A 21,146-nucleotide genomic window follows, 5' to 3' on the forward strand; every position below is an offset into this window, starting at 1 on the left:
ACTGAACTTGGATATGGTTTTTTTAAGCGAAACTTTCGCCGCCGTCGCTGTCCTCGGATATTTAATTAACTCCCTACTATCTGGGTGCCGACGCCGGGTACAGGCTACAAAATGGGATACAGTCGAATGACGTCTTTTGCACCTATTATTACCTATTATGTTTGTCGTGCAAGATGAAACCATCCCCAAGGCCAAAGAAAAATGGAAAAAATACCTAACACCCACCACCACCAACAACAACGTACCGTGAGTTTACAAAGCTCCTTTACGGCTCCTACATTTTCCATGAAGATTCTTTCCTGGAAAAGCGCAATAAAGGAAATTTTTGGTTAATGCAGAGCAGTTTGCGTTCCATAAATGTGACATGAGCGAACGTAACCACATCTTTGCTTTAGTTTACTAGTGGTTCCATACGACTTTCGCGACGTGACACATGTTGATGATCGTGCTCAATATGAATGGCACTGACGGAATGTCTTTGATTTGAAACTCGCCACTAGTTCACTGCACGCTCTGCCAGCATGGAATGTTTTTCTTGAAGTGGGGGGGGGGGGGGGGGGGGGGGGGCGAGACCTTCAATACACTTGACCGACTCTTTCTTTCATGGTCTTCAGCTTCGTCACTTCAAGTTCTGACTGGTAATAACTGGTTCTGAACATCTCTTTTAATACCGAGACTATGGTAGTTTGGATGTACGGTGTAGAACAGTAATTTATCTATTGGGAATTAAAATTATATTGTTACCTTGTTGACGACCAAAAATCGTTCGATTGTTTTACCATCAGGAAGAACCAAATCATCCTAAGGTAAAAAGCAAAACAAAAACAACATAAGTCATTGCTCAGAAATCTAGCAACTTTACGCCAATACTCTTTTAATAACAAGAGGAAACAGCCGCTATTTCTCGACGCCATCACTGGTTTCCCCACAAAATGACGTCTAAGAAACGACTGCAGAAATTCCATACTGATGACGCGTCACCACCCAGGCCAGGTCTGGGTAGTGATTCCGATTGGCCTTCACGCGCGGGAAATTTGCTTTAACCAGTCAGAACTGGGTAGTTACACGTCATCAGTATGGCGTCGTGAAGTGTCGGCTGTTTTCTCAGGCATCATTTGATGGCTAACTGCCGACACCGGTTAATTTTAACGTACTTTACATGGCATTGATCATTACATTACCGAAAGCCAACCGTTTTAAAACAGTGCTTAACCCTAATCACTGTACTTCCGTGCTAAACCCTGTGTTCAACTCTTTTCCTCGCACAACTGTCTCTTACCCTGATTTGTCCATTTTTCTCTAAAATGTGCCCAATACATTCGCATAAATATAGTGTAGCGTGGTATAAAGTATAGCGTTGTGTAATCAACATAAGGTGTCCAACCCTTTTAGCAGGGATTTCTTTCCGGCCTGGCTTTAAGCATGTACAAACTCGTTCGCACCGCTGACATTCGCGTAGCTTACGTAAATAGGCCAAATACGGGGATTTCAGCGACTTCGTTTATGCTTCGTTTATGCTAACTGAAAACCAAGCTGGAAAGAAACTTCGGCTTATAGAGTAAAAAGGCTTCTTGCTCGAACATTGAAAACCACTTACCGACTCTTTGACAGCTTCCGGTAAGACCTCTTTGACTTCCTGTGCCAAAACTCCCGTGTCCTCCCCGTCACAGTCACCTGTTCCTAAGCCGGCGTGCTCCAAGTATTCCCGGCTGTAGCGATATCTGTAGAGCTTCATTTTTGACACATTTTTAAGTTGTTCACTTGTGTCCACCTGAATCAAAACCAACGACAATCAAAAGGTACAGCTGTAACATGCCTTTCGCGAGCTTATGAAGACAGAACGTGACGGAGGTTTTGGATGTCGGGCATTACCATAAAGTTTTAAACTTCGTCGAAACCACACTCTTAACAATCAATTATTTGAGATTATACAACAAAAACGAGTGTTTGATCAACTAAGCAACTTCAGTTTCGGTGTCCGCAAATCGGATGAAACATTCCCTCTATTTTTTTTTTGTACGAGAGTGTTCGCTAAGAGAGTTTTCACTGTAACATAAATTAGATTGATCTGTGCAATGTAAGGAGAGAGTTTTGACTGGTTTAGGGACCATTGTATACGAAATACAGTTCAATCCTTAAGAAAAAGACGCCATTTAACTTCTGCCTGGTAGAGCTGTGGTTCTTCAAAAATGAAACAGGCATATTAATCAATGCTTTTATTTTCCTTTTGTTATTAATATTTCTAATGAAACAGTTATCCTACGCGCGCCTATTTACTACCAGACGGTTGGTACATGTCCCACATACCTCTTCAATGGATTCCTTGACTCTGCTGTCAGAGGGATGAACAAGCCGCCCCGTCACCTTTAGGTTGCCATGAACTGACAGAGCTTCCTCTGGTTTGTCAGTATTGATGCCAACGCGACCCTAAAAATATCACATTTATATAGGGTCAGAATGTTTAGAAGTGCTTTATCCTGCGCAGCTGCAGGGTTCAGAGTGTGCGCATGCTTTTTTGCGGCAGAGCCGCTAGTACAGAAAGGAGAGTTTCGGCACTGACTCATTCCTATTCTTTTCGCAGCTTTACAGCCCAAACAAAGGCCACAGAAAGTACCCGTTGAATATAGCAAACGCGCGCGATAAGTCCAGACCGCTACGGAGGCCAGAAGTGCTTGTTGTTATGTTTCCAGAATCTTTGAAGTGTTTTTCACTAACAGTACGTCAACACGGTTTACTTGTATAAATGTTAAATAGATATTCTCCTGCAACGGTCTAGTTTCATTTAAAACTATGATGAAGACGTTGCGATAAAGTTGGACAATTTTCTGCTGCAACGGTCTAGTTTCATTTAAGACTTTGCTTTTATTATGATGAAAGATGAAGACGTTGCGATAAAGTTGGACAATTTTGCCACTTTTCAAAGAAAAATAATGCACTCCGTAGCTTTTTATCATTTATCACAGAGTATAACGTGTCTAGTAAGTGTCATAGAACCGCAAAGAGAAACTGACGGTGGCCTCAGATGGCGTAGATCGATAAATTAATCACCACGCTTTCCCTGGTTATGGTTCCTTTCTTTCTGCAAATTGTCCTCGTGTTTAACAAGAGCAACAAATCCCACTAGTAGAGAGTGTAAGCTTATGTTACCTTTTCGACTTTCGTCTGCCATTGTAAAAAGGTTTCAAGTCAAAAGGTTTTCCCTTTCGAGTTTTCGGACTTAAGGCTGAACACACATGCTGATTAACCACTCTCTATTTGGGCCTTTTTGGTGATAATACCTTCAACAAACAAATACGCTATCTAAAAACTAAGTTAAATAATATGCACATTCTAAGTTTAACACTCTCCTTACCATTCGAAAAACGGAGTCTGTAGTTTGACCTCTGGACCAAATAACCTCCATATCATTTTCAAACTGGCCTGGATTGGAAGCCTAAAAATTAGTTATTCAAGAATTAGAATCAAAGTACACTATGCAGAATTTTCTTTCCGATTCGTAAAAAAACTATGGGATAACATGAGATGCAACAGAGAAGACCGGGATGAAAAAAAAGGTGCATTTACAGCAGTCAAGAGATGCAGTGTTCTAAAAAAGGTATGTGAAAGGGTTAGAGTACCATTTGCTAATAAAAGGTATAAAAAAAGGGCACCTTTTCTAACAAATATGGTATGTAAAAGGGCAAGGGCTTGGATCTAGGGGCAGAGCCTCCCCGTATAAAACTATGGTGAGTGCAACTAGGGGTATGGTTTTTTGTCAGACATGGGCAAATTTTACTTGCACATAGTTTGATGATTGAATTGTTATTTGCAGCTTCGATCAACATTTCTCAAGGCATGATGAAAAACAACAAACTCCTCACCCTAACGATAATCCTCTCTGAGACGTTGGCACAGACTAAATATTCTTTGTTCTTTGAATGTGCATAGACCGCCACAACTAGCAAGAAGTATCTGTGAATATAATAACTCAGTCAATCAATCAATTTATTATATACAGCTCATGAATCAAATTTTCAAATGTAACTAAGACTTGAAAAGGAATAAAATGGAAAATAAAGCAAATGATTTGTCAGACATCAAGAATATCAACGTGAATGAACCTAGAAGTATCTACACTGTATATAGCCAATTGTCAACTTTCAAGTCTCCTATACAAACACCTGGGACTTTGGTTGGAGTTGTCTTTATCACGGGATTATCACATTAACTCAATTTGTGCTAAAGCTAACAAGGTGTTGGGCTTGATTAAAAGGACATTTGGTTATTCAAACAAGACTGGTATCAAGACAGCTTTCAAGGCGCTAGTGATACCTATCCTCGAGTACGCCTGCCCAGTCTGGAACCCTTATCTGGTGAAACACACCAAGGCAATCGAAGCAATTCAGAGAATAGCGTCCCAACTAATATGTGGCCCCGACAAAGAATATCCTGAAAGACTTTTAGAGTTAAAATGGGACTCTTTAGAACTGAGACGGAAATATCTTAGCCTAGTTCAAATGTATAAGATTATATTTGGTTACTGTGATATCAATTGCCATCATTACTTTGATATTATTGGAATAACTCGAACTAGAAGTAAGCATGAGTATAAAATAAGGCCTAAAGTTGCCCATACAAATTATTTTAAATATTCATTTTTACATAGATATATTAATGATTGCAACTCTTTGCCTTCTGAAGTAATGTCATCTCCTAGCCTTCAGTCTTTTAAAGTTTCACTGATTAAGTACCTTCGCTCTTAATTTACCTTAAAATACTAGGCATAGTGTCTTTACTATAAGTTTATGCATTATTATTAGGCATCTAGGTTTATAATTTATAGTCTAATTTATAGTCTTTTAATATATGTTTATATATTAATTAATTACTATTTTTTTCTTTTTTCTTTTTTGGAGGGTATGTCTTAGCATGGGAATTTGGTTTCCCCCTACTACCGTCCTGTTAACCATTTTTGTATTTTTGTTCGATTGTATATGTTAGTATTAGTTCATTTGTGTCAGTTATGTATGGTTACGAACTGTGATTAAAGATTAAAGATATAGTCTCCGCGGCAGGATTAGGTCAGTCGGTAGGGCGCTTGACTGCAGAGCGGGTGGTCCCGGTTCGATTCCTAAGGCTGGACCATTACTCAAGGTCTTAAAATAACTGAGAAATAAAGGTACTCCTTTGCACTGCGCGCTAGCGGCTTGACCTTCGCGTGGCTCGGATGACCAGGTAAAAAGGCGGTCCCGACTCCAGTAGGAGACGTAAAAAGTGTCCCCAGTTAGCACTTTCGTTCCAAATACATTGACACTCAAATGAAGTGCCTTTTTTATATAGTTCAGTACATAGAACATCCAATCTGTAAGTCATATCTCCCAACTGGAGGACTATTGTTTTGACTCTTGATAGAAAAATCCTAAACATTTCTACTGAGCCTTCTGTTACTAATGACCATTTGGTCCTTCTCGACCAAAAGTTCTCATGCTGTTAGAAATAATCAAGGAACATTGCTGCAGTTACCTTTGGTCAGGATTTGGTTTTCCTTTCTTTCTCATGTTGTTTGCTGTTGTTTCACTATAAAAGATTTTGTTGATATGTAAGGGACCCTGAGAGTCTACATAAACATCTTGAAACTTCTACTTCCCTTAAATAAGTAGACTGTATTCCCTCCAGAAAGGCCCCTCTACCCCTCCTCTAAGCCAAATTTTTGCCCTGGGGAGGGATGGGTGGGCATTAACCAGAAACCTTAATTGATCCATCCAGTACAGTTGAAATAATTGGTTGATAATTGCTGCTTCATCCTCACTCCTTTCATCTTTCAAGAGGAAATTACGGCTATACATGCTATGAATGTGTGCTGTCTTTGAAAACAAGTGGATGATGTTTGCATGCAAATTCACAAAATCCTATAATACTGGGTAATTATGCAGGAAAGTTTTCCAGTTACGAAGTCGGCCAATACGCAGCAATGACTGCATGTAATTGAAGGGAAAATACCAAGGTGTACCTAACTGAAAAAAGGGACCGATAGGATGTAAGGCCACGAAAAACAGAAACTGAAATTCAAACGCAAATATCATTTAACCTTGTCTCTAGCAGAGAGAATGATGGAGTTCAACAATGCAGTTGTAACGTTTGAGTCTGTTACAAAACTCTGAGATGTGCCCATTTTTAGAAATGAAACTTCTTTGTCAGTACTTTCATTAAGGTTATTTCTTTTGATTTTTAAGTATTTTACCAAAGAAAATATGAAAATTTTGTAGATTTGACTTCTAGGAGTGAAAGGTTTAAGAAAGAGGGGTGTGCAAACCTTCATTAAAACTTGCCTAATAACAGACGAAGAAAATACACTTGTCAACAGTACCTAAAATGTAGTCTTCCAACTGTGATCTTTGCTTGTTCGTTTGGTGATATGTGAAATCTGAAAATCATTTAAAGATCAGTAGAAGTAAGTCAATAGCAAGTACAGTTGCACCCCTATAAGAGGTCACTGCCACAGAACAAGTATGTGGTTGCTTTAATAGTTAAGGTTGGCTGTGGGGAGAGATTCTGTTTACAGCAATTTTGTAATTACTGGCATTTTTTTTCCTGGAACCTGGTAACCTGGTAGCTAAATGGATAGCAGCTCAACTAAGGTCTGGCTGTAACCAAAAATATCAGTCTTGCAAATTTACTAAGAAGAAATTTTACCATAAAAAAAAAACTTGTAAAAAAAATTAAAGAATAACATACTGTAAAGGTTCATAGTGACGTTTGCTTCTGTCAGCCTGAGACTGTTCCACGCCAATTCTACTAGCCTGGGACTCCATCTAAATAAGTGGAATAAATATTTATAGTACTTACAGTGTACGTATATTAGGCCTAACAACTTAAATAGTGGTTAAAAGGACAGTGAGAGCTTAAAAGAGAGGGTGTGTTATTAGAGAGATTAAAAAAGGCCCACAAAGTGTTAAATAAACGATTGACGACTGAGAAAAATCTTTGCAAAGATTTTCACAAAAAGACCATGTATCATGTGGTCAGGTCATTATGTTTCTCAAAAAGCCACGCAATCTCACACACCTTAATTCCATACAGATGTAAACAGAACTTCTCGATACGTCTCAGCTCATTTTGCTGAAAAAGGACAACTTTATAATGAGACATTGTAAGAGTAAAAAAAATCAAACTTCTAAAGTACATTAGGACTACTACACCCACCAAGTAAATGGCAGATTTCTTGAAGGCTCTTGGTAGATCCCTTTCATATGTTAATAGCAAAGTTTAACTTAAAAAAGTGTTTTATGATTATAACCACTGGTGGAGGTGGAACACAAATGGCTCAATTTTATATTAATAGCTTTGAATGAACTCTACTGGTTTAAGTGATAATGAGCACTTCCCTTTTAACAAGAAATTCCACAATTTCAGTTTGGGGTGTAAATGAAAAACATATGTTTTGGACATCCCACGGGAAAATTCCCAGGAATGAAAAAATAAAAAAACACAATGAAACTTTCTGAGAATGCGTGTTTCATTAACAAGTTTTCATAAGGATTCATCAGTTCCAGTCATTTCCAGGCTAATTTCATGGCAATATTTTTGCCACCATCTTAAATTCTGGCAAGAGAGAGAGGAACAAACATGCTTTACTTGTGTCAAATAGAACATGTTCTTCACCAAAGGGGCCTTCCCAGTGAAGTTTCCCAAAGTGTCTGGTCAATGAAAAATACCCAATGTGCAATTAGAAGGGAAAAATTACTGCCATGAAATTACAGCTGATGCCTACTAACCTCCCCTCTGACATATTTGGGAGTTTGTTCTGATTGAAGGCTCATGTACGCTGTTACCTGTAAGACAATTATTATAGCTAATTAAAATACATATTATTCTTAAGTCAAACACCCTTCAGCCAAATAAGAGCAGTTTGACCTTCCCTTAAACAGGAAAGCCTTTTTTTATGGCAAACAGCGCACACAAAGTTAAGCTCGGTTACATATAATGAAGCCACACTAAGAGACTTTAGGTTAGGTTTGGTAAGAAGACTTAAGTTGGAAACAGGACATGAAATTTTAATTTTCCACACATGGTAGGTTTCACTTGATAGTCTATGGGTTAAGTGTTTTAGATCACCAACTTCCAGGAATGCCAAAGAGTTTTTTTCACTATAGTTACAGCCCTGGGATGACTGTAAGGACACAAGGGAAACTGGGTTTGTGATGTTCCTTAATTACTGCAACGCTTTTGTCTAATAAAAATGTCGCAAGCCCCAAATCTCCAAACCAGTGAGCTTATGTTTTATTACCTTTCATAATATTCTGGAATTTGGTCAATCAAACAGGCCATCTAATCTGTACATTTAAATAGCAAGAACTGGTAGTGCTCAATCACAAATAATAATACAAATCAAAAGATATATATTCCATTAATAACTTTTGTTATGGTCAAATACCTGAAGGTGATTCTTCTTTTGACAAACAAAGGCCTCGTCAGCAAATGAATAGTTAAAACCTTTATCAGCATCCACTCTGAAGAGAGGAGGAGGTCTAAAGAGGACAAGTACAAATATTATTATGGAAAAATATCACACAAATACTATACACATGCTGAATTTGCCTCACTTCTTTCCAAAAATGTCAATTCCCAGTGGAACGTGACTCACAACTGCAATTTCATTTTCAACATTAGGTTACCAGAGAGCAAAACTAATGGTGAGTAAACTGTGAATCACAAAGGAACATCTTTGGAGGCATGAGCGATTAATTTGTAGTGTTGCTGGAGAAACTGTACCATGGGTACCAGAGACTTTTCATGGACAATTTCTGGTTTCAGTCAAGTCTATAGTGGCCTGGCGAAAAGCTTTGCTGCTTGGCCTTCAGCTTCCACCCAAAGACACCAGCGTATCTGCCAACACGTGAGAAAAAATCTTCTCGTATCCAGGATAGAAAATCTGAGATAAAGCTAAGACAACAAAAGCAGCAAGAAGACTTACATTCTCTGGGAGGCATCATCATACAAGATACAGCACTCATCAGGTTTAAATGGTAACCACTTAAGGCACTGGTAGGAGTTCTCTGGGTCAGGAGTGGCTGGTGTGGTGAGTGGATCCGGGGAATCCAGGTTCTCAGAACCACTACCATCAATACAGAAATCACCTACAGATAAAGCATAAGCAAAAAGTTAAATGGAACAGTGTGGTCCACAGGGGTAGATCTAGTATATATGTGTTACTAAAACATATGGGCGAGTACTGCTAGTAATCCACTCTAGGGTTACCCCCCCACAAGAGAAAATTGAGGTGGAGCTGTCTTGTCCACAGAAAAAAAAAAAAGAGAAGGGGTGTTAAAATATGAAAGTCAGAATATGCTCAATGCATTCCTTGCGACCACTCGGGTAAGTGACCAGCTCTTTAAGACCCTGTTTGTGAATTCACCTATGTAATTAATGTAATAACTCTCATAAGCAGCCATGGCCAGTCACTGGCCCGTCTTTCCCTTTGTTTTAAAGTTCTCGTAAAAGACTGCTCAGTTAACACTTTCTTCACTACTTGCACCACATGGATGCTAACGAGAGGCCATTCTTGTAAATGACCTTTTCTTATTGCAACCACAGTTATAGATTCCCAAGGTAGTCACTCAAAAGAACATTGTTCATCTGAAAACAAAAATATCAGCTACACTAATTGTAAACAAGGAAATTAACTGCTAACTGCTTTCAAGTACCTGGTTCTGATTTCAAAGATCCGAGCCTGAGAGAAGAGATTCCATTTGTTGTTAAAGTTTCACTGCACTCTGATGATCTCTTCCTTTTTCGTTTAGGTTCAGAGGAGACACTACTGTTAAGAAGTAGAAAACAAACCAAGCATACAATAATTATGCTTAATATGTGAATAGATAACAAGAGAGTTATTCCTTTGCAGACTATGCCCTCGTGGGAGATAGGAACAAAACACATAATACTGTAACTGAAGGGCAACCCTAGAAAGAGATCCCCATCACTTCAGAGAACAGCTGCTTTAGTATGAAAAATGTGAAAAATGGTTTGACCTAAAAAACTTACAACATTCCAACTATCCAATTGTTGTTTTCACATTCAAGATATATAAAAGACAGAAAATTGGCATGTTTTTATATTATAATATTAGGACTGCATGAATGTGTAACTTCCAAAACTCCATAAAACTAGTTCACCTTAATCTGTACATAAATATTGTAAACTAAAATGAACCATGACACACAGGTGGGATTATAATTAAAAGTAGTATTATCATGGAAGGAGCAGACAAGAAATAACTTGCAACTAATTATTATCTTTTCCATTTACATCAAACTAAGAGACTTTGAAAGTTTCTCCATACCTGACTGACTGTGACAGAAATTCCTGGGAGCTTCCATGCTGCAAAATACTTGAATGCTGTTGTCCCCCATCAGGGAGTAACAGAGACGGCAACACAATGGCATGCATGCCAGGTACACTCCCAGATAAAAACACTAAAAAAAAAATACATAAAGCAGTAATAAAGGTCACAGCACAAACTTCCCCAAGATATAAGATAGGGTTCCCATATACTCAGTGAAAATTTGTCGTTGATGGCATTGTTCCTTTACATGACCAATGTAAGCAAATCTCTATTCGCCCTACACGTAAATTTAATGGGCTGGGGCTCTAGCAAAAAACCTTCCCCTAACCCCACAGCAACTCATGATCCATTGTCTTTGATCAGGTCCTAAAGTATGGTGAAGAGTATCATGGCTGGATTGTGGTTATTGTTAGTCATGGGAGTAGTACTCTGTCTAGGGGCTTGCCTCAAAAGCAAGATTCCTGGAGATCCCAGCTAATGCAGAGTCCCATCCTCCATTTAGCAATGAAGTTGGTTATAAAGAACTAATTTAAACATTACCACAGTTGCAAATTTCACTTTGGGTATTTTTAATTTGTATCAAATCCCTTCGCAATTGATAAGATCTCTAGGCCTGCCAGTACTCAACTTAAAAAAGTTATACTTCATGTGTATAATAGCTTCAATTTATATCACCTGTTAAGGTATCATCCACCCTCAAGCATGCACCCTCCTCGCGTTGATCAGCGCTAGTGCTTTTGCTTTTACTAAATACCTTCATATACTGTACATTTTCTGAAAGCTTGATAGTTCCAGCTTATCGCTTATTCGTTTTAAAAAATAATGAATGCCCCCGAGATTGGAGTATAGGGCTCAGGCTTCTCTCAGCCATGAGTCCCTTCTCTTCAGGCTTGGTGGTCAGCACGGAGGTCCCTTTGGCATGGCCTGGGGGCTTAAGGTTGGGAGGCGCGGGTTTACCAGCCATGAAGGAGTAACTCTGTCTAGGGGCTGCCTTTGCCAAAAGTGGAAGCCCCTGGACAACCCGGGCACCCACCTCCACTAAGCGACGCAGTTGTTAAAATAGTAAATACATTTTATACTGTTCTGATTGATGCTTTGTAGTTCTCTCAAACCTTGATCTCCATCTGGAGAGTCCGGCCCATCCGAATCTGGTGGAGTAAGAGGCGAATTTTTGCTACGCCGATGTCCTCCAAAGTTAGGAATGTCTATTGGGCTAACAAAAACAAAGAATACAGATGAATGCCATGGAATGCTGCCTTACAAATGAACAACATAATAATGGTCCTCAAGTTTACATTGGTCCATAAAATTTTGTGTTGTTGCCAAATCAATAGACCAAAGCAATTCAGTCCGTAAACACCGACATACAAATCCTTCTAAATTTTGAAATTTCCAACTGTCATAAAAGCTTTCCCTTAAGGCAATGTTACAAGGCTCAAATAGAAATATTAAGTGAAAGATTTTAAGACAGTTCAAAATTTAAGAGGACTGGAATGGAAAACCACACAATCATTGCAAGAGTTGATTTTTCCCATACATATCCTTCTATAAATTTTCAGTGGCCTTTGCAATTGCTACTTTTGAGATAAACTGTCAAAAAAATTTACAGGTTACCTGTAGTTAAATCATTTTTCCACAAAGATATTTTTTACAGAAAGTTGATCTTTGCAAGAGTTGATTTTTCCCATTATATCCTTCAATAAATTTTCAGTGGCCTCTACAATCGCTACTTTTGAGATAAACTGTTAAAAAATTTACAGGTTACCTGTAGTGAAATCATTTTTCCACAAAGATATTTTTTACAGAAAGTTGATCAAAAGACTTAACATTGCAAAAGACCTATTTTCACCCTTCAGTGCTAGCTATATTATAGGACATACACATGACATTTGGAATGTAGGCTCTTTTTATTTTATATCTAAACCATTTCCTGGTGTCTTACTCCCTGACCTGACCCATCCAGATGTTCTTAGGGGTTCGTCGCATGTTCCTGCCCCATTCAACACACAACATTGCAGAGATGATTTAATCATGATTTTTTATATATCATTTAGAGCTTGAAATGATGAATGCAGCAGATTCCGAGAAATAATGAAAGAAAAATAGTTTATTTGTCGGTTAATTATTAACAAACTCCAGCCCAACCTCCATTCAAGATCGAGGCACCTCTATTTGAGGGACACTTGCCTGGGTCCCAAGGGTGTCCCTTGAATGGAGGTTCCACTTTAGTTTGTTCTAAAAGTTTGAAGTCTTCACCTTTTATGAGACCTTTCTGATCTTTTCTGGAATCTCGCAAATATTTCTCAAGGTCCAAAGTGCACTTCCCAGATCTGGAAGTGTGCTGTGATTGGTTTACGTTTATGACGTAAAAAAACAATAGTGTCCTTGCAGGCCTTCCCTTCCCTCCTTGCGCACCCCTTGCGCTTCTTTCACATCTGAAATCCCCTTTCCCTTCCCTTTCGAATGCCTGCCACACAGGCTATGCTGATCTCCAAATCTTATGACAATTAACAACGAGAAACAGAAACATTAACAAATTTACATGTACATCTCACTGGTACCCCAACATCAGTATGGAATTTTTTGCCCAAAATTAAATGCAGATGTTTCTCTTGAGAAACCTCTCCAGTGAGGGTAACCAAGAGGGGTGGCTGTATTTGCAGGCTTATTGATGGGCTGAGTGGAATATAGGGCCCTGAGAGACTTTTGATCTTTTATCAAATTCTCTGTCCCCTTTTTTTTGGTAAATGAGCATCACAAATCCAAGTAAGAGGAGAATCTAGAATTTTATCAAGCGTCACTTGGGACTCCTTCTACATTACTTGAAAGGATGGTTTATAATCGTAACTAACACTACACGTAGTACTGTATATACTTACTGTCCCACAGAAGCCACCTGGCCATCTGAAGGAAAACCAAGGTTTCCTGTTCAAAAGAACACATCAGTACTCAGCTTTAGTTTCATTCAAACCACTGACTGGCAAGTGAGTATGCCATGTAGCACAAAATTTTTCAACTTTTGTGATTATTCCGGTGATTTGCAAAAATAAGTTCCTGCAAAAAATAATTACTGCAAACTTTTTTCCTGCAAAAATTTATTCCAAATTAAATATTCTCTAACTTAAATTCACTACACACAAATACAGTACTAAGACTAAGTCCTAATTGTGTCTGTTTCATGACCAGTCTCTTTCATTCAGAAACAAAACAGTATGCAAATATGGATATACAAAGGGTAAGCGCACTATAGTATTGTTTAAAAACAAACTGAAAACTGAAAATAGTTTCAATGATTTGTCAGGGACTTTCTGAAAATCGCAAAAATTAATTCCCATCAACAAAACCAATCTGTCCTAAACACAAAAATTAGCTCCCGCAAAACACAAAAAGTCATAGATGCACAAAAATAAACTCTCTCAAAAATTTCGTGCCACACAGTATGCAATGTCAGCTAATACAGTGTAGACAGAAGTTCCCGGTTGAAAAAGTGGGCTTGTCTCAAAAGCTTTCCGGCCTGTATTTATTCCTTAGTACTTCAGGGAAGCAGCTCCTTAATATAAGACCACACAGGGAGATCATGTTCAGAAGGGTTTATAACAGGAGGCTTCATCAAATTTAGGTTCTTATATAGGAATGCATTCTTTTTCAAGAATTCTATCATGGTAACTTTAGAAAAACTGGATATGGGTGCTTATATTGCATTTACTAGGCATGTCACATATGCATCACTGATTAAGCGTATTGGGTCAGGTGGCTGGATAATGACCAACAAGATCAAGTCTTTTTTCATAAAATGTAAAAAAAGAACATGGCCAATACTGAGCAATCTTGATTCACCAGCCTCGGTCAATAAAGGATTCATTATATGGTCAAAACAAATCTTTTCTATCAGGAAATGGCAGGTAATCTCAAGCAGGCAAGATTGGCTCATTTTGCCAGCTCGGGTAGCCAATCAGAACACAGGGTTCACATCATCTCTCCTGCTTCCAAAGCCAACAATGTAATCCAGCTAGTTAAATATCTCTTAACAGACACCTTGACATGATGCACATCTTACTAAAATCGACTGCCCAGCTTTTCTTTACTCCTTTTAGGTGACCAGGGGTTTCAATAAACACTGACGAACGCCAAAACACATCTGCTACTCTTTCATTCCCGAAAAAAGAAGGAACTACATTTAATAACATTGTAAACAAATAATATATCATTGATTGAGCGGCTGATAAATCAAAACTTGAATGAACCCTACATTTTCTTGCATGTACTCAATTTAATCTCCAGAATGCTGGAAATTGCATTTGAAGGCATTTCATTTTCAGAATTTTCTGAGTGAGCATGCTCTCCCAGACCCCATAGAAAAGGGGGAGAAATGTGGGAACTCCTTGTCGATACAGTCGGCAGGAGTCCATCAAATGGAGCCTCCATCTCCCATACAAGCCCTTGGAGTCAACGTACGGAAACTCACGGAAACTCACGGAAATATGACACTTTTCACGGGAAACAAGCCATTCTATTTATAAATCTCCTCGGGAAAGGGTTGACTCAAGAAATTAATGGAAATGGAGGCTCCATTTGATGGACTCCTGCAGTCGCTTAATCTAGTCAAACCTGCTGGCTACTTAAATTATTATTGAAACCCCTGGGTGACCCTCTATAACATGGTCATCTCTCTGTCCAACACATTGTGCTGGTCGCAAAGGTGTCAATCTCACAAAAATTTCACTTTAAAATTTAGTACCGTAAATCCTCTATTTAGCTCCCCCCCCCCTCTCAAATGAGCCCCCTCCCTCTAATAAGCCCCCCGCCCCTTTCAGACCTTTTCAGGGCAAGAAAGTTAGTAACCTCCCTCCTCCCCACCCCTAATTATTCTTCACTAATAAATTAATGATAGATTGTATTAATCAATCACGACTGTAAAATTTTGTGTGGACTGATCTGGGATGGTTAATTTACCAACTGAAAGTTCAGATTTGATTCTGATCCTCAACTGCATGACCGAAAACTTCTTGTTCTTAAACTTCTCCACTTTGTATTCTAGTTCTTTATGGAGAACTGATACCATCATCTTTTCTAAATTAAATAAGCTCCCTCCCCTCTCAAATAGCCCCTGTCTCTATTCAGCCCTCCCACAAAGGGGCTTGAAATAAATAAGACCCTGGCCAGCTTAATAGAGGATTCACGCTATTTAATAACAGTGACACTGATAAAATTGAATATGGAGTATTATACCACTATATCTTGCTCCTAAATTGAAAGAGAGTAAATTGTCCTGACCAGCTACATCATCTGTAAATCCAAAATTTAGTTGCCCAGTTCCATCATTACACCTAGTATATAAAAAAGAACGCAAAGTAAATCAGGTAAATGAAGTATTTCAGTGTTCTGATCGTGAGTACTATTTGAAACAAACCATATATGAACTTGGGATAAAACAAATGTTTACAGATGTGTTCTCATAGTTTTATGGTCAACCCAAGTGATCCAAAAAGAACCTAAGAAATTTAGGTAGCCTGTATAACAGGTGCTTTATGAGCCAAGCGAGGTGAATGCAACATTTTGTGCGAAGCGTGAAACAAGTGCGAAGTGCGAGACAAGGGGAGGAGAAAAATAAAGCGGCTGTTACCAGTCCATTGTTCTGGCTCTTCCACCCACCTACGCCCACAAATATTGACTGACGGTGGTGATGTCAAAAAGACCAATCAAAACACAATCCATAACTCAAAAATTGTCACCTTTCTAGTCTAAACTGTCACACATCTACAACCACAGGTTAAGGGGCAGAGATGTATGACATTTCAGACTGTCACCTTTCTGCCTACCAGAAACACGCACAGCAGCATAACCCACGGGAAAAAACAACTACCAGGCCATGAATCACCTTCAAGACTCAGCACAGTGAAAGTTTCAGTCTCAGTCAAAGTTAAGTTTATGTCCAAACACAGTGGCGAGAAAGAAAGAGGGAAAACCTGTCATTCAAACAAATTTCCAAGGTCATGTTTCACATCATCGTGAGCTTATGAGTCGTGTTTAATTTGGCCTGTCAACAATTGATTTCAAAAAGTTAATAAAATCAGTCTTTTTCCAAAGACACCTTTCCTCTTAAGTAATAAATTTAAAAATTTCTTTTGTTTTTCCTTTATTTCTAGAACATTTGGAAATAATCAAAGAGCTTCTCCAACAGCATCATCAAAAGAACATGACTGCATGGCGGCTATTTTGTTCCAGACAAATTAAGCCAGAATCTTGCCAGAACAACACATCAACAATTAACCAATTATTGGAATGCAACGTTCATGTAGTGAATGAGGGAAGAGCCAGAACAATGGACTGGTAACAGGCACTTTATTTTTCTCCTCCCCTTGTCTTGCGCTTTGCGCAAAATGCCATGTTTGCCTCGCTTGGCTCATAAAGCACCTGTTATGCAGGCTAAAATTTAGGCAATGCATCTTGTCAGTGCAAGGACAGGATTCAAATTCCTGTCACTCCTAATTTTCTCATTTTTATCAGTTTAGCATCAAATTTAATGTTGTCTTCACAACATTATCTGCTGCTTAGTTAAAACATTCTTTGCATGACTGCCAGTGCTTATGTGTCAAATGAACTGTTTCATTCCATTGGTATTTACTTACCAAATTTCATTATTACTTACAGCATAATTAACCAGCTGAACTAATAACAAAAGAAAATGGCAACCTACTTCAAAATATACACAGTTCATATTTAAAAAGAAAATAACAAATTCAACAATAACTCTTCGGGCATTATTTTAATTTGATCTAAAACTCCCTATGAAACTCTATTAGAACAAAGAGACGTTGTCAATAATTAAAACATTGCTGTTTAAATTCAACTGAGTTTTCAAGTGTTCGATAAGATAACCACCGCATTTGTTTCTGGATGAATGATTTTAAAATTTATCTGACTTGAATTTCCCAAGCCTGTAAAAGTTCGCATGAAAGGTCATAAAAGGTCAGACCTTCAAATCTTCTGCTCTGTGTTATACAGTAGTAATTGCCAGATCTTTAATAACAACAGCAACAGATTTCCTGATGAAAAAATTGAAATAAACCGATAAAATTGTTCAAATAAAATTTCCAAAGGTTAGCGTGATGCTCGGTTGTTATTCAAGAAGCAAAGCAACTAATCACACTTGAAAAGACTAAACTTAGACTTGTGATTTGGCTGAAAACTTAAACCTTTACACGAAGAAAATGTAAATATTGACACAAACATGGGATCAGAGGCGGCGTTTCTCGTTACAAGAGAATTTTGCAAGTCTCGGAGAACAATTCAAAAGCATTTCCGGTTGATTTGTCGCATGAGTCCGTTGTCAGTCGACTGAAACATTTCTCACAGGTTTTAAAAACATAATACAAAAGAGGGCAAAACTTGATTCACAGATCTTTAAGATAAAAAATGTAATCCCTCTTTAAAGCAAGAAAATCATTCAACGAATTACTAATCCATGAAAGACAATTGTATAAAAATTTTAAAACGCACGCATACACGCGTAAAAGAATACACGTGGATAAACATTCTGAGAGCAAAATGGCAAAAATGAGCTAATAATTAACTGATTTTTAGTTGATCTCCAACAACGAACGATCAAAGTTCAACACTTCGCCACCAAGAAAAATCAGTAACACTTCCGACAGAAAAATGGAGAATCTATGAAGAAACATGAACTTAGGTCACTTAAGAGTAAAATCAATATAAATTTAAAGGCAGCTTAGAACTTGCAGGGATCATCTTTCTCTCACTGAAAGTGTTTACCTAAGAGTCCGAATAATTCATATATAATAAATCGCCGTACTTCAATTACCACGGATAATAAACCACTATTTTTTCCTTCAATTGTTTTGACGTATCGTCTGAGACTTGTTGCATTTGCCGAAACTCATTAGTTCAATAGTCCAACAGATTTGACCTTCTCTGTGAACCGCGAAAAATACACTCAAAGCAAATTCTCTAATCGCCACAGGAAAACAAATAAAGTTTATAACCGTTGCTTGCGCATTACAATTATAAAAACAAGATAAAATAGCTTGATACATCCATTATATGCCCAACATCCCATTATTAGAGATTCACTGATGACCTGCTAGAAGACACGTCAAGTTTTCTGTTCTGTTCTGAAGTAAGAAAAGTGTTAAGTAACAATATTTTTCTTGGGAAATACTGTATTGATGCAGCATTTGTTAACAATTCTCAACGTTTTGGATAGAGCACTCAAAACCTCAAGACCATTTTTCCTGTGGCCTGAGGACAGAACTATATATGGCAAACTTTAAAAATAGCTTCAGCTAAAACAACAACTTGTGCTGAATATTGACGAACTTGACTCCGCTTTGAGAAGAAAATAAAAGAAGCCATATTGCCCGCTGACGCAAAATAAAGCCCCCTCACTTTTCCAAATACCGGAAATTTTACCAGCAAGCAGTATACTTGATACAAGTTAAGCCATTTTACAAATAAAATATAAGCTTAAAAGGAACGAGCATGTTTTAAAAGCGTTAAAATGAAACTAAGTTTGTTGCGGTATTTGGTAGAGTTCAAAGGAATTCAATTGGCACCAATTACTGCTTCATAACATTTTTAATTTGTAATTATGCTGTTCTGTGTTTGTGATGATAAGTTCAACGGATAAAGTAAGACATGCTCGGACTCGTCAATGAACTTTCGCGGTATTCAATTTCCTTTACATGCCCTGAATGCGTGATTATTATGAAATGCTAGTGCGTGCATAATTTTAAGTCTTACGAATTAAGTAAAAAAAGTACTTACCCATCGTGGACGCCCACAACATCAGAAGAAAGATATTCTTCCAAGTAAGGAAAGTTTAAAACGTCTTTGTCTAGTTCTGAAATTGAAAAGGACCACACGGCTTTTCAGAAGCGATGAAGACGAATGAAGCAAACTGTAGTCAAAATAAGCACCTTGCAATCATCGACTGTTGCACTTGTGCGTCGTCAAGAAATTTGATTTCGTCGCACTTACCCAACGCAGAATGTAAATTAGGATCGTCTGAATGGTTCATAACTTGTTAAAGTCCTTTGCATCTAAGGCCAGTCTTTTTATGATCAAGAGATGTGAGTCGACGCTAGCCCCTCAAAAGACATCCTTTACCGTTTCGAAATGTGTAAACTCGGAAAGCTTTGAGCCGCTGACAGATAAAGCACGTGACGCGAGTGCTTAACTTTCTTGCTTTGTCATTATATCTCCAACTCGAATTACTTGTCAGTTTTAATCGTATCATTATACGTCCCAAAATTAATTACTTTTTAACCTAAAAATTTTCTTTTGAAAATAGCTTTTCATTCATCTGCGAAAGAAACTTCCTTTGTTCAATAACCTTACTCCAGAGATACGTCTGACCACGTCTGTCGGCCACCCGTGGTGGATTTCGCGCCTTTACAGACCAGCTAATATCGTATGTCCGGTTTGTTTATGTTCTGCCTCTTTTAACCTTTTTCTTTTTTTAAATAATTATTTCCCTAGGTCGACTAGGGATTTAGGGTAAAGAGAGAAAGAGACGGAAGAAAGAAACCACGAAATTAACCGCAACGTTGTTCTTCCCCTAGATTTTCCCCTGTCAATCATGTGGCACCTTGACGCTACCCCGCTGCCCTTTCCTATGCTCGCCCGATTTCTTCAATCTGCTCTCTTCATTTTTTTACTGTCTGTTACCCCTATAAAACTTTTCCTGACTCCAAAGTAACATTACAGTCAACTCTTTTAATATTGACCTATAATAAATCAGCCCTTTGCCGTAGTGCCAGCCTTGCATTCGTTCAGTTTTGTTTTTAAAAGGCTCTTGTCCTCGGTCCCTCCTCGTGTCACTTCAGACAGAGTATATAACCACTTTGTTGTTCGTTAAGGGCGGACCATTAGAAATAACCGAAGCGGAGGTGAAAAAGTTTTAGTGCATGAATTTTTTTCAAAAGCCCGCTTGTCTGCAGGAATTTTTTCTAGGGCATATGACTTATTGTTTTTAGGTATCACCGCCTGCAGGATATTTTTTACACAAGTTTCCCTTGCAGGAATTTTTTTTTTTTTTTGGGAGGGGGGAGGGGGAATTGTCACATTTCCAATGGTCCGTCCCTAATCTAACCAGCATACATCCCAGACAACTTTTATCTAAAAACAGCACAATTAAGAGAGCAGCATGGATTAGACTGCAAAATGGTCCGTATTTTGCGTATTCAAGTGCGCGCGAGCAGTCAAACAAAAGGTCTGGAACGAGGCTGAAAACAGAGAGCGACATCGACTGGGGACTGATTTTGAGTAAACACCGACAGCATGGAGGAAACCCAGGACAAATTCTGGTAACACGGCCCCACAAGCTATATTAGCTTTAAAACCCACTAGAATGCCGTTGGTCACAGAAATTTTTCCAATTTATACCTTCCAACTGGAATTTCTAGAACGCTAAGGAAATCGAGATTATTCACAAAAGAATGGCGTCGATGATAAAGAAAAACTCATTGTCAAATGCGTTTCCTTTCATATTCCCAGGGGCAGATCCAGGATTTATTTTAGGAGGGGGGGCACTCGTATCTTGCTCTACTCCAACACCAATAAACCACATAGTTTTTTTTTTTTGCAGAATACCAGTTGTTTTCGAAAACCGCAGGTCATCTCAGGGAGGTGGGGGGGGGTGCGCACCCCCTGCACCCTCCCCCTAGATCCGCTCCTGTATTCCTGTATGCGCCCCATTCTCTTAAGGAAAGAATGAGAGTCGAAGACCGGGCGAAAATGGCTCTCGTTCCATTTTACGTGCGGACAAAACCTAAAATCCCGTTTCTCGGTCTTTCTTTGCTCCGAA

At 38.5% G+C, this 21,146-nt stretch overlaps 1 protein-coding gene across 4 annotated transcripts in view; it reads right to left on the reverse strand.

Annotated features, from left to right (window-relative positions):
* The window catches only part of LOC140940144 (myelin regulatory factor-like), a 32,362-nt gene extending 12,740 nt beyond the window's left edge, over positions 1 to 19,622 (reverse strand). The window contains exons 1-20 of one of the 4 annotated variants that reach the window (XM_073389044.1): positions 19,319 to 19,622; positions 19,106 to 19,181; positions 15,551 to 15,648; positions 13,201 to 13,246; positions 11,434 to 11,534; positions 10,319 to 10,451; positions 9,684 to 9,796; positions 8,954 to 9,116; positions 8,414 to 8,507; positions 7,755 to 7,811; positions 7,045 to 7,098; positions 6,715 to 6,791; positions 6,347 to 6,403; positions 5,503 to 5,556; positions 3,861 to 3,951; positions 3,353 to 3,433; positions 2,308 to 2,427; positions 1,598 to 1,771; positions 745 to 801; positions 246 to 299 (exon numbers count right to left, since the gene is read on the reverse strand). In XM_073389044.1, the coding sequence (XP_073245145.1) occupies positions 246 to 299; positions 745 to 801; positions 1,598 to 1,771; positions 2,308 to 2,427; positions 3,353 to 3,433; positions 3,861 to 3,951; positions 5,503 to 5,556; positions 6,347 to 6,403; positions 6,715 to 6,791; positions 7,045 to 7,098; positions 7,755 to 7,811; positions 8,414 to 8,507; positions 8,954 to 9,116; positions 9,684 to 9,796; positions 10,319 to 10,451; positions 11,434 to 11,534; positions 13,201 to 13,246; positions 15,551 to 15,648; positions 19,106 to 19,181; positions 19,319 to 19,358 (1,740 nt within the window). In that variant the 5' untranslated portion in view covers positions 19,359 to 19,622. Of the gene's footprint in view, positions 1 to 245; positions 300 to 744; positions 802 to 1,597; positions 1,772 to 2,307; positions 2,428 to 3,352; positions 3,434 to 3,860; positions 3,952 to 5,502; positions 5,557 to 6,346; positions 6,404 to 6,714; positions 6,792 to 7,044; positions 7,099 to 7,754; positions 7,812 to 8,413; positions 8,508 to 8,953; positions 9,117 to 9,683; positions 9,797 to 10,318; positions 10,452 to 11,433; positions 11,535 to 13,200; positions 13,247 to 15,550; positions 15,649 to 19,105; positions 19,182 to 19,318 lie in introns of those variants that run through there. The other 3 variants (XM_073389043.1, XM_073389042.1, XM_073389045.1) reach the window with 3 other exon arrangements.
* Positions 19,623 to 21,146: the final 1,524 nt, after the last annotated feature.

This window comes from Porites lutea, chromosome 6, assembly GCF_958299795.1.
Source record: "Porites lutea chromosome 6, jaPorLute2.1, whole genome shotgun sequence".
In the NCBI taxonomy this organism is placed as follows: domain Eukaryota; kingdom Metazoa; phylum Cnidaria; class Anthozoa; order Scleractinia; family Poritidae; genus Porites; species Porites lutea.